At 41.6% G+C, this 13887-nt stretch overlaps 1 protein-coding gene and 1 long non-coding RNA gene across 2 annotated transcripts in view; one reads left to right on the forward strand and one right to left on the reverse strand.

Annotated features, from left to right (window-relative positions):
• The window catches only part of LOC119182267 (pleckstrin homology domain-containing family M member 2), a 34655-nt gene extending 29439 nt beyond the window's left edge, over nt 1-5216 (forward strand). Inside the window, exons 12-16 of the mRNA XM_037433333.2 lie at nt 300-365; nt 461-635; nt 2725-2871; nt 2958-3077; nt 4878-5216. Of these exons, the coding sequence (XP_037289230.2) occupies nt 300-365; nt 461-635; nt 2725-2871; nt 2958-3077; nt 4878-4994 (625 nt within the window). The 3' untranslated portion in view covers nt 4995-5216. The remainder of the gene's footprint in view (nt 1-299; nt 366-460; nt 636-2724; nt 2872-2957; nt 3078-4877) is intronic.
• The window catches only part of LOC142803591 (uncharacterized), an 82537-nt gene continuing 69138 nt past the window's right edge, over nt 489-13887 (reverse strand). The window contains exons 2-3 of the long non-coding RNA XR_012894182.1: nt 13230-13294; nt 489-628 (exon numbers count right to left, since the gene is read on the reverse strand). This is a non-coding gene — a long non-coding RNA (uncharacterized LOC142803591). The remainder of the gene's footprint in view (nt 629-13229; nt 13295-13887) is intronic.

Raw genomic sequence — 13887 nt, forward strand, 5'->3', positions numbered from 1 at the left:
CATGGGGCCTTCTAGTACACGTTGTGCCCTTTGCTGGGATGAGGCATCAGTGATGTTTTTTTCTGTTTGGCTGAAACCTGTAACCTTAGAAATTGATGTTCGTCACTCTATGTTGTTAAAAATTGTGGTGTGTGCAGTTTTATGGACTTTAGTCGGGGCCTGTAAGCCTACCTCCTTGGTAAAACATTCATATGTGCATTTTTAGGCAAACCTTACTAGATCTTTCTGGTTAGCTGAGCACCGTAACCTTCATGGAATAACCTTCACTACAATTTTGGTTTTCTCTATTCTTTTTATAGAGCTGGGGTCCTGTACAGGTTCTCAAATCAAGGGGACACCATACCTAGTGCCACTTACCTTGTCAGGTGAGAGTTGCACTTCTTAATGTTCTCAGTGCTTTCACTGGACTTTTGTTTGTAGTACGGCTGTAGATGGCTTTCTTTGTTCTCTCATTTTGCAGCGGCGTCCACTGTGGTTCTTGCCAGGCTGTTTCCAATGTAGGCCGGCCGCATGCCTTGCAGCTGAACCTGGCTCCTTCTGGTGGTGCCTGCCTTCAGCTCGCTGCTTCCAATGAGGCAGAAATGGAGCGTTGGGTCCATGCACTCACTGAATCTGGGCAAGCCTCCTTCTGCGGGGTGCGTTTTCTTAGATGAATGGTGGTTCTTGCTGTGACAGCTAAAAAGCTTGTTTTTGGTTATGGGTGGCAGTTTTCTGAGGCCATGTGCTCACCATTGTGTTTTCATTTTGTTAGTAATATCAAACCACGAGCTAGTTAATTATGTGTAGTGTTAGCGAAACAGCAAGGCTTCCTCAGGCAAAACAAAAGCGAAAGGGAAGCACAGAAACTTTTGTTGCCATTCACATTGTCACGTACCAGGTCAATAAAAGGAATATCATTTGAGCATGCATTGCCAATGCATTAAAAAAATCACGCTGTCATGTCACAGAAAGCTTTAATACACTCAAACCTCGATACAAGGAAATATTGGTTATAATGAAGTAAATGAAGAATAGTCTTGCAATAGATACAGTGCTAGGAATTTACTTAAATAATGAATTTCTGGATTAAGCAACTCACTATTGTGTTAGATGAAGTTGTTATAATGAGGTGTGAGCATCTACAGCTTTATCTCCTCAAAGCAACAGGGTACCCTCAGAGACTGATCATGTGAGCAGTAAAAGAGATTCACAAAAAAAAACAAGAGGGCAGCAAATATAATCAGCCAGTTGAAAGGGATGCTAACAAGCTTGAACAAGCATTGAGCTTGTTCTTGGTGTTGTTCTCATTGCTTTTGGTGCCGTTTGAAAAAGCCGCACCGTTTCCTTAGTCATTGATTTTGTTGAGAGAACACTGCACTCGTAACAGAGTGTCCAGAGAATTTGCATATCACTGGTTGAAGATTGTAGCTCACAGTGCTCCTTGTTTAAACTGTTCACCAGGAAGCAGCGACTCTTTTAGTGTGGAGAACGCTTTGCACATTCTCTCATTGTTGGATCAGTGGTGTGGTGTGAATAAAAAAAAGAAAATATTTTCGGCATGGCCCAACTAACTTGCACAATATTTTTATGAATTGGAACTAGGCATATGTGAATGTAACTTTTTTTAATTGAAGTGCAGTGGAAGCAACACTGAATAGTAGCGTGTACCAAGAGGGTGCAAGTTATAACTGTTGCAATATATTACGTTTTAAATGTTGCTATGCCTGGCACATATAAGTATGTATGACATGCTTTTAAATGTTAAAAATAATTGATTGAGGTGAAAGTGATATGTGCATTGCACATTGAAGTGTGACTTCACGGCAATGCGAATTTTCTCTGAATGAATTTTTTCACGGCATAGCACGCCAAGCTGTAGTGAAACAATTTTTGCAGTGTAGTCGTATGTGCTGAAATACATGTATTCATTTATTTCGAGTACTTAGAATTTTAGAACGATATAAATTTGTGTCAAAGTGAATTCAAATACTGTGATATTTGCTCGAATATTTGTCTACCTCTATCAAATAGCAGTAGGGCGCAATTTATAAATGGTACAACACACTAGATTTTAAAATTTACAATGCTTAGTGTATATAAGCATGTATAACATGCTTTTGATCATAAAAAATAATTGTTTGAGTTGTAGTCAATATGTACAGCCACGGCCACGTCTGTGTATAGCGTGCGAGCAGTCGGTTTTGGCTCTGCAGGGCGACACTTTGAGGCAGCTTTGGGCTCTGACGAGGTGTGTCAGGAGCATGCGCGGCCTAGTAGTCAGGCTGCGAAGCCCGAAACTACCTCAAGGTGTCACCCAACAGAGCCAAAAGTGGCTGCTCGCACGCTATACACAGACGTGGCCATGGCTGCACATTTACCTTGAAGCGGGGCTTCGCGGCCGTGCAGATTTCTTCTGGATGGCTCGTTTCATGGCATAGCATCATCAGCTAAAGTCAAACTATCATTACAGGTTTATTATATGCGCTCAAGTATACATTTATTCGTTAATTTAGAATAACCTAAATTCATTTCGAAGCGAATTCAAATACTATGATATTGGTTCGAATATTTGAAGAGCCCGCATATTTGCCCATTCCAGGGTAATATCACTTCTGATTTTATGAGACCTCTTAACAGGAGTCAGGATTCGTGTTTCTTGGCGGTCAACCTTTCTTGGAAAATGGCTGAGCTTGTTGGAGCAGTGCGTTTTTGTCATCTCCTTGTGTTTTGCAATAACTTGTGCAGTCTGGATCAATGGGTGGCATGATGGCCTGCTGCCTAGTATTGGTGGGTGACCTTGTGTTGACCTTGGTTGAGGGGTCAAAAGTCTTGGGCGTTGGAGTCATCATTGACCTGAGTGTGGTGCACAGTGAGAACAACTTCTGCATTATGGTAGGCCTCCTTTTTTTTTTGTCACTAATTGATTCAGTATTTTCTTCTGTTGACATTTGTTGACACTCTGTTCAATGCACTCGCAGGAGTTTGATGGGGGCGAGGCTGAGAGCTGTGCTTACAATTGGATCTTTTGGTTTGCCACGGAAGAAGAAAAGAATGAGTTCCTCAGCATTGTCTCCCTTTCTTGGCAAGAAATGTTCCAGGTCGGTGATGCTGGCACACTTTATGAATCGGTGCAGAATGTTTCTTTTGGTGTCGTCTGGTAAAAATGTCTTGACACCGCTGTTGGTCAGTTTCATTGCCAAATTTCAGTACAGCTAGTTTGTGACTTTCTAGTCATGTATGATTATGTAATGTCAAGTGTAGTCTAATGTAAGACTATGTAATGACTAGTGACTGAGGCACTCGGCTGGTGAGCTGCAGATTATAAGATTGAATCTCAGCCGCAGCAGCCACATTTTCGATGAATGAAAAATACTTAAGACCCATGTGCTGAGTTTAGGTACATGTTGAAGAAGCCCAGGTGGTCGAAATTTCCAAAGCCCTTTTCTACGGCATCTCTCAAAATCATGTAATGATATTGTGACATTAAACCCCAATAATTATTATGTTCATGTAATGTACAGCAGAGTCTTAATGTTATTGTTAATAGTTTCTGTTTTAAAAAATCACTACGCATACTCATAGAATAAACAGCTCTAAGGCGAGACCTGTCACACCTTACGCACAATTCCTACAGCACTTTATCAAGAATTTCCTGACAATGGTTTAGTTTGATTAGAAATGTGCTGCTCAGCAGAAAAATTCACTTCCGTGAGAAGTTGAACATTTTTGCATTCAAAAAGAAGTTGGAGAGCTATCCTTAGCATTTAGTGCAGAGGCTTGCCAAGACTGGAACCATAAAAATGAGGAACACCCAGTGTGTTGTCCAGTCCCTGTCTTCATAAGCCACTGTGCTCTCCAAGGATATGTCATACAAACAAAGCCAGAAGTCAACCCTTGCTAAGATTTGCAGAGCATTGACTGCATAGGAAATTTTAATTTTATATGCACAAACGTGATGTTGTAATGACCCAGTAAAACATCCATTTGTTTCTGGCAATTTTCTGTGACAGTGATGGGCGAAAGCTTTAAGGTTTTAGGGCCACGATCTGCTAGTTAGGACTTTTTTTATGAGAAATACAGGGCGAAGTGCATGCACACCTTTTACAGTGTTCAGAGCATGTATCAGCACTCGCACAGTGTGCTGCACTGTGGTTTTGAATTCCCTGGTTGTGGAAACACTTTGTTGCTGTATTAGACGCACCATTTTCTGTGCTCAGTATGCATCATGCGTGCTTTGTACATTGCCGTGCGAGTTTTTTTAAGTGTGCTGTTGCTGCTAGGTTTTTGTAATCGCTGCTAATATTAGGTGCGAATTGCTGTTGCAAGCAATATCTGTACCGCATATACTATCATTCAGCCGCGTATACTATCGGCACCAAATGAAATCTGAACAGTGGCAAGCACCGACAATGGTAAAGTGCGTTCCCTCCAGTCATCTCCATTGACAGGTATGCTCATCTGGTTTGGCAGCACTGTGAATATGCACGCTTGTCCATGGTGATAACTAGATGGTGCACCGTGTATACCTTTGCAAATGCTTGCTGCTGTTGGGGTTTTATTTGGCATGGATATTACAATTTGTATTACATTATTTTTTTTCTTTGCACCATTTGGGAGAGCAGGTTCAGTGTTTTATTATACTGAAATAAAACAACCCCGGTGGCGAAACACAAGTCGAAGTTGACAGAACGGGCGCAGTCTTGTCAACTTCTTCTTGTGTTTTGCCATCTGTGCAGTGTTACGTCAGTTTTAGTGTCGCACCAGCTAGACTCCCAGTGCACATTACTTGACTTTGATTACCATCAAGTTTTTGCTCTATCTTCTTGCACTATTTTGTGTGCGTCGCAAGTTACCTGTTATGCTTCTGTCACACCCCGGAATTTTCGTTTCTGTGCCAGGTCCCTCTGGAGGTTGCTCCCATGCCCAGCGGCACGCTGAGGAAGCACTGCCTTGAGAGAGCCTCTCAGCTTGAAGCAAGGCTCAACGAGGCCAGGGAGTTTTGTCTTGACAATTGAAGTTGCAGCTTTCAGATGCTCACAGCAGCTTGCTTGCAAGGCTCCTTATAATTTTTTAGTTTTATTGTTCGTATGGAAAGAACTTTTAAGATGGACTTGGTCAAGTGAGAAGGAGTGCAATGCGAGCATTTGTTAAGAAAGAGGGCACAAGTGTGGATGAGGTATTGCCTTTTTTTTTAGCCAGAATGGTCACCTGCTTAGCAGGATTGTGATATACCGTAATTACTCGAATCTAACGCGCACCTTTTTTCCGGTTAAGCGGGTTCATAAATCGCATGCGCGTTAGAATCGAGTACGAACAAAAAAATTACGGTCAATCTATTGCCATCGGCAAATCCAAAATGGCCGCCCCCTACGTGCGTCGGCATGACGCATCGGCCATTTCTGCCTGTGTTTCCCATGTGCGGCACTTCGTACGTGTGCTGAGCAGTTCGTTATCTAGTAGTGCATTAGCATCGACGGCATGGAAGGGTTGACTCCGAAAACTCGAGTGCACCACGATGCCGCTTTTAAAAGAAAAGTCATCGCGTGTGCAGAAACGGACGGAAATCGGGCCGCATCGCGGCCGTTCGGAGTTCCCGAAACGTGCGTGCGGGACCGGCGGAAACAAAAGCAGAAGATTGTCGACAGCAAAGCTTCTCGCAAAGGCTTCAGTGGACCACAGCAGGGTCGGTTTCCGCAAATTAAGGAGCTGCTCGGCGAGTATGTGCTTGCGCAGCGAGCGGCACAGCGGCCCGTGACGACAGAACTGCTCCAAGTGCGGGCTATGCAATTAGTCTTAGAAAAAAGTCTAATGCGGAGCCAGTTTAAAGCGAGCAGGTGCTGGATAACTAACTTTATGAAGAGGAAAGGCTTTTTCCTCCGAAGGAGAACATGCATATGCGAAAAGTTTTGCGGAGGAATACGATGAAAAGCTTCACAGTTTTCAGAGGTTCGTCCTAAACTTGCGGCGCAACAACGGCTACCTGCTTGGGCAAATCGGGAATGCCGATCAGACACCTCTTTACTTCGACATGCCTGGCACCACAACCGTCCAGAAGAAGGGGACGAAGCAAGTTCATGTGCTGACATCGGTCCACGGTAAAACTACAGTGACGGCAAGGCTCTGTTACACGTCAGATGAGCACAAGCTTCGCCCGTACCTCATATTTAAATGGAAGACGCTCACGAAAGGAGTCGTTTTTTCGAGTGGTGTGATCGTGCGGGCCAGCGAGAAAAATGGGTGCGCGTTGCAATCGATGTCTTACGTTTTTTTTTTTTTTCGCGGTGGAAATCGGGTGCGCGTTACAATCGAGGGCGCGGTAGAATCGAGTAAATACGGTAACCTATTTTGTGATGATTTGCTATTGGTGGAAGCATTGCACAGATGACGAGGAACAGAAATAGAGAATACGTTACTGTGCTGTCTCATTCCTCAATCTATTCTCCTCTTTTGGTGCTCTGCCGATGTCAGTGATGAACATGCACGAGAAAATATTTGTGTTTTCATTCCCACTTTTTAGTTCTGTGTAGGAAACTGGACAGCTGTTTAATCACTGTGCATGTGGTCTCGGGGCACAGTTGATACAGTGAAGATTAGTTGCTTGTTGAGTGTATGGTAGTATTAACTTTCAAGGGCCATGCAAGAGAGGAATGTGGTTCCGGCATCTTGAGGAAGTGTAGACTGAAGAGTGCAACCTGTTTTCTTTGGTTATCTCACTCTTTGCAGTAGACAGCTGCTGCTAGAGAGCAGGACTGCTTAAGCATTTGCTAATTAATACTGGTGTAGCATGGGTTAGGACTAGTAAGCAGAATGTACAAATGCCTAAAGTTTCACAAAGTCTTGGCTTTGCTTGATTGTGATAGGCAGGTTGGATTGCAATGTAGGTTTAGTGCTTGATAATGGTGTCTCTATGACATTTATCCAGATCAGCTCTTCTGTTGTTCTTTCAAGATGTGTGAGCTACTAAGTGCGCGCTGCCCGCGTGTGCTTTTTCACGAAGCCGTGGATGCAATTCATGATCGCAGGGCATGTGATGACGAGCGGTAGTTTCGTTTTGAGTGTGAAGTCAAAAACATATGGCGGAATTTTTCGGAAGATCGCGATAATGCCACGGCCCGAACGTGAATCAAACCCACTGGCAGCATCATGGTAGATGAGTGATCTGGCGCTTCGCATTTTTCAATAATGATAAATTTGGTGGGATGATCCTGTGGTGACAGAAAACACATCTTCAATGAAGACACGGTTGTTTCAATGCGACCGTGCGCTCTGAACGTCACAAGCAGTTGAGAAATGGCCGAGTTCATAGTGGAACTAGGCAAGTTCCTTCTCCCTACGGGGTAGTACTGGCAAAAACTTTGTTGAAGCAGAAATATAGAGGAAAAGTATCCGTTGTGATGAGATATTTTTCACATTGTTCTCTATTGGCGGGTGACAGGGAATCAAAAATTATTCATTGTGGCAGAAATTTCATTGTAGCAGACTTCGTTATAGCAGGATTCGACTGTACCAAAAACACGATGTCTAAACCCATAAAGTTGCTGAAAATGCCATTTAAGAAAAACTCATTTAAATCGTAAAAATAATAGCTTGTCTACGTGGCGAAGATATGCTCTTTAGAATTATTCTTCCATCATGAGAGCTTAGGAATGACGCTTATTTGGAGCATGTGGCTTTGGTGACATCCTCATGCGAAATGTAATGGCAAGCAGCCAGGTGACATTTTTCAAGGCACTTTAGACAATGTGTTCTTTTTATAAAGTCATTTTAACCTATTTCCACTTTAAAAAGAACCTTTAATTTTTATTATTTGTTATGACAGTAGAGCAACCAATTTTGCAGTTTTCTGTAGCATTTTCTCTTAGGGGCAAGAAGCTGGCCAGTAATCACTCATGGGATCAAAACCCATGGCATAAAAACCGTTTTTGTTGTAGAAGGTCTGAAAATGTTAAAGGGGCCCAGTAACGCTTTTTGAGCGTGATCAGAAAACGCTGCCTATCGGTAGTGGAGGCTGCCGACAGCACCCGAGCCAAATATTATAGCGCAGCACGCAGCCTGGAATTCACAATAAATTATTAAAGTCATCTAAAAACTGCTTTCTCTTCTCTCGACAAATCATGGAATAAGCCCAAAAATTACTCGTAGTAAGCCCATCTATCAGCCATTGGCTGAGCATGGCGCGCTCGGTCGTTACAGAGATCACCTCGAGAGGCCGCTATTTATCCACGCGTGCGTATGCGATCACACTGAAAAGCCTGCGCATTCGAAGAAAAAAAAGGAAAAAGTGCTCAAGGTCAGGAGGCGCAGGTGACGTTTTTTGTTTGCCCCTCTCATCTCTCCCTGCTTAGCTTCCAGCACTTTCTTCGGGACGAGAGAAGAGAGAATGCGATTGCAGCGTGTGACAAATCTTTGTAACTCCGTTCGTACTGGACAGATTCCTAACGTTTTTGCGGCGCTGATTTTTTGAGGCACTACACTTTTCCAGTGAATTAATTTCATGGTTACTCAAAAAAGTGTTTCAGAGCCCTTTTAAGGAAATCAGAGGAACTCTATTTTCTGCTCGCCTCAATGATGAGCACTACCTTAAAGCAGAGTAATGGAACTGAATCTTTCCTAACTTAATAATGTCGTGCAAGTTTGAAGTGATAATTAGTGTTAGTCAAAGTGGAATGCAACTGCAAAATGAAGGCACCCATGCACAGAATACTTGTTATATTTTGGGGGCCAGTGGGAAATAGTGAGCTTGAAGGAGTAATTGAACAAAACTTTGACGGCAAGATAACTTGTGAGATAAATTCGTGTGAGCATGCACACATTATCCATTAAACATCAACGGCTAATATAACTTAGAACATTTAAAATCACTACTGAAGTGTGTGCCGTTAACCTACGTGCACACGAAATGGAGCACCTTGCCACATAGACACCAACTCGGTTGAAGTGTAAGCAACTGACAACCACTTACATCATTGTCTTGTGTTGGCAGCCATGCTTCTTTCATGCACTTTCCTGCAGTTGTCAACATGGCACCCATGTCTACACAATGACACGCTCGGTGCATGTGACGAGTGTCTTGTTTTGCATGCTCTTGTGGCCAGTGGTGTTTACTAACTAACCCTCACTGGCTCACCCTCTCTCAGAAATTCCTGACTGGGCACTTGTAAAAGCGTCTCCTAATGGTAGTTTACCGTTACGTGCTCGAGCAGACGCAGCTTCCAGCTGTGATCGGCAGATTGTTAGCTGCATATTGCAACAGAAAAATAAAGATGTACAGCTTTTGTGCCAGTACTATCTTTAAGAACTTATTTAAGATAGGCACTCTTAGCATTTATGTACTCATGGGGTCACTCGTAATCATCAGCAACTTGATATTACTGGGAGAAAACAACAGAAACTTAAAGTGTAGCATACAATAAAAGCAGAGAAAGCTTTGGAGAAGTTAATTGAGCACCCAAGCAAGTGAGCGAGATGTAACAGTGGCTGGTATGGCTGCACTGGATACTGCAGCTGCTATGGCTTTCACCTCTAACTACGGCATGGCCACATCAGCTGCTGTCTCGTTTCTGTGCACCATTTAGTATTGAAGTCAACAAGTGGTATAAAAAAAAATAAGTTATACACACCTGTTGTTGCAGTGGGCACCCTTCTTATTTAGGCAAAAAGCCTACTAGAATTCCCTGGCCTTGCCACTTGGTTGTGACTTTTCCGAGCACCCTTGTTGTGGGTTGCTTAATTTTGAATCAGCACACTAAAAAAAGAAAACTTGTGGCTGAACAGCACTGAAAACCGGAACGAGCACACAGGACATGGTGCTGCACGTAGGACACGGCTGTATACTGGCTGCTCTTCATTCTGTTTTTTTGTGCTCTTTTGCGTGTTTTGCTACTGTGATTGTTTTTTTTTTTTAACATTATGCTGTTCTGCCACAATGTTCACGGACCTACTAGCCCACCTAAGAGCACTTGTTTTTAGCTTGTTCTCTGCTTAGGACCTCTTTGAGAGTTATGGCACTAGTTTAGTAGCGGTGTGCAATGTTTGAAAATTTCGAATAAAGAGTTGAATAGCATTCTGCTTGATTTGGTACTCGAAACGAATGGCACATATTATAGATATAAAATATTTTTCGTATATTTCTTTACTAATCAGCAATGATGGTAAATTCTTGAAATAGTGGAATGTGGGACCAGTGAGTGGTAACTTTTCTTGGTTTTATCATAAATTTACCCAGATGCATGCAGCACTATCGACACCAAATCGATCACATAATGAAAATGTCTTGCGTAAAACTCCTATGTCACCAAAGCAACAGTGTCAGCAGTCAACTATCGTCACTTATTGAACTCATAAAAATTGCTTGATATTTTTAATCATCATTTTTATATAAAAGCAGTAGACAAAGTACCACCTTGATTACTGTAAACACTGCTATATTTCAGCCTGCAGTTACAAAATATTTCGAAGGCTCTTGCTGCTGCTGTGTATAAATAATTGTATTTTTGTTGGTTGAACGTAATAATTATATTCCTATGTTGAAGCTTGTGAATATTTGTTTCGTACAAAATGTTGGGAAATTTTCAGGTTGTTTTGACACTTATCACCTTTCCAGTCTAGGTATGCTTTGAAAATTCTGGCCTTACTATTTGTGAACTATGCAAATAGTATTCAATTTCTGTTTGTATTCAACTTTTTGTCACCTCTATTTGGTTCATATTCATTTCATTTCTAAATATTACTATTCACATTCACCCATACTTAAGCATAATTGGGCTGCATCAAACCCATCTATGCTACTCCAAGTTTGTTTGCATCATTGAGTGTGCCAAATCACATGAAACTGCATAAGCAAGTTCCAGGGGCTACTATTTTTATTCTTACACAAGTTGAGAATGTGGGTAAATCTTTGTTGAATGTTACAGTTGCTCTCTGTTCTCAGATATAAATTGCTCAGCTTAAAGGTATTCATTTTTGTGTACCTGAAAATAGCTGTGGCAGCTGGGATAGGACAGGTTTCTCGAAAGAGGAAAGTAAATGTTTGCAGTTTATTCTGGTCTGGGCATTAACCCTAAACCCAGGGGCTCCAGAAGTATTTCTGAAGTGTGGGGGCAATGTTTGTGGGCAGGGATATTATATATTTGCTAAGGAGGGTCGTGGCAGCTGTTAGTGGGGGGGGCATGCCCCCCCTAGTTTCTGACCTGTAGGGGTGACGGCCCCCACTGACCCCCTAGTTCCGGACCCTCTGCCTGAACCAGTAGCAGATCAAGCTGTATGGGCCACGAACATGGTTCACATTTTGGACGATGTGTGTAATTTCATCTGCCCTGGTTATGTCTACAAAAGTTTAATTTTCTTGTTTTTAGCTCTATTTTAAGCTCTAGATGTGGTTGTTTATGTGCACAACACTGTTTCATCACTGTATGCTGAGCACAAATTAACTACTTAGATCGCAGAAACATCAAGCTAAAGAAGTAGTTGTTCTAGATACCAAGGCCAAACACTTACTTAAGCTTTTTTAGACTTCTGTAATGGCTTAAGCGTTCAACGAACTGGGAGCGCGGGGGTAAACACAGACACAAAGCAAAGAGGAGGCGCACAGCATGAGCGCTCATGCTGTGTGCCTCCTCTTTGCTTTGTGTCTGTGTTTACCCCTGCGCTCCCAGTTCGTTGAACCATCATGAATTACCAACTAGCCCACCTTTCCATTCTATTGGCTTAAGCATTACCTAGATGCAGTGGCATGTAAGGAAGCATTTGCAATAACCGATACTGTCATATAAACTACATTTTTATTTAGTTGTGATGTTCTTGCTTTTGGTCTTACTACAACGTTTTGGTCATATTAAATGTTTATGAAGACTGTCCCTTTACAGACTACAGTAGCAGATGTTTAAGTGTTGTGTGGGCATGTTAAAGGTGGGTGGCAGAGTTTGTGTATTCTTGTTGACTAGATGATGTTTCTTTTGAAAACCTAGTCTATCTTTTATTGTTCAGTCCATTCTTCTTGCATAGTCTTATACCGCTGCCTTGTACTAGCATACTTTGATTTCTTATTGTTGTGCTTTCATGTAGTATCCTCACATTTGACCTTGTCTCGAGTTCATTATGTTTTTTATAGATCCATAAAGCTTGATGTGTTGTAGGAACGATTGTTGCATCAAAGCAACAATTTCTACTTTTGCAAACTCCTTCAATGTTTTGTAGGAGTCACTCCTTGAAATGTATTTTGTGCTTTCATAATTTAATTTTGCATCTTCTGTCAGGCACAGAAGCACAGAACTAATTGAATTTGACAGTTGCTTTTCTGATGGAAAGAACATTTATAATAATAAAAAGAAAGAATACAACTACTGCAATGTGATGGTCTGACTATTAGAAGAGAAATTTATTTATGTTATTCGGCATTAGTGAGCAAAATACAGCACTGTCATTGCTTTGAGTAACTGGCTAATCAAATGATATATGTTTGCATGGAATGTTTGGTCATTTCTATATTTATGTGATTTAAAAAAAAGTAATCTTTTTTGTGTAAATATTTTTACACAAAGCGTGTAGATCTTTCTACACCTGGGCACAAATTTTCACAATTTCACAATTTATTTTATCACAGTTTGTGTCACGCTTGTGCCGTGGTGTCACTGTTGCAGTCTTAAGTTGGATAAATGAAAAATTGGTAAATGCTAGAAATATGTGCTTATAGTGTCATCATAAGTTGTCACATGAAAACTGACAAGTGGCCTACAGTTGATTTTCTTAACATTGCCTACACTAAATGGAGGACATATTTGTCACCACGGGACAGATGCAGCATACCATAGTCATTTCTGCCACAGGCAGCTGAATAGATAAGTGTTCTTGGTTCTAGCACTCAGCTTTGAAAGCTTGTGCTCTTCTGTCTACTGCATTACTGTTTATTTCAGTAGTGGGAGCATAGCTGGAGAGTTCGCATAAGTTCCAACAGCCTCCAACACGTGAAAAAGCACATTCCTTCGCGTACCTTGGTCTGCTGTGTATACTCTGTGTAAGCCTAACACCAATGGTGCATGTATACTGTATTACTGTGAGAAGATATTCACTGCAATTAGACTCACAATTCATGCCTAAATTGTAGTTTTCTTCAATGCATGCAAGCTATACATGATTGTAGCCATGTTATGAGGCAGGAAACTGCACATGGATGGAAGCATATATGAAAGAGCAGTGATGATGAAGTACATACTTTATGCTCTTTTCAAAAGATGGCTGAAAATTTCACTCACTGCAAAGGCATTTGTGAGATCCTGATGCACATGGTATTCAATGACAGGGGCAGCAACCGTGTTCCCTGCGATAGGAGCGGAAAAGCACTCTAGTACATAGACGAGCAACACGTTACAGAAAAATTGTTCAAATTAATCATTATTATAACCCTAATCTTTGTTCAGCATATTTCAGGCATAATTGAAGAAACAATTACATTGTGCAGTATTCAATTATTTGCACGGTCTCGTGCACCCAAGAATTCTGTCCTTCAATCAGTGAATAACAACTATGTACAGACAGTATGCTTCCTAACGAAAGTGCAATGTCAACCCTGCACTGAGAGTGCAAATATGGGAAGGTTAAGTATTTCTGACTGTTAAAAATTTCAAATGCCTAAAAAAATTTAGCAGCATGCGAAGTACTGAATTGAATCTCACTGCTCTTTTTGCACATACGTACTACAGCGATGGAGTAAACATCATTGAATAGCTTACCAATGTTAATTCTGTTGGGAAAGTATATTTTATATCAGAAGGCAAGAGGTTAAAGGATTGCAGAAAGTTGAGGTTCTTCACAGTAAGATGAGAAGCAGTAAGAATTTCATTCTCTGGGATGTCTTGCTGTATCTCAGATATGCACCTGTGCATGCATAGAATTTGTCAAGGGGGCATCGCT

The sequence above is a fragment of the Rhipicephalus microplus genome, chromosome 3 (genome assembly GCF_043290135.1).
Source record: "Rhipicephalus microplus isolate Deutch F79 chromosome 3, USDA_Rmic, whole genome shotgun sequence".
NCBI classification, from domain to species: Eukaryota; Metazoa; Arthropoda; class Arachnida; order Ixodida; family Ixodidae; genus Rhipicephalus; species Rhipicephalus microplus.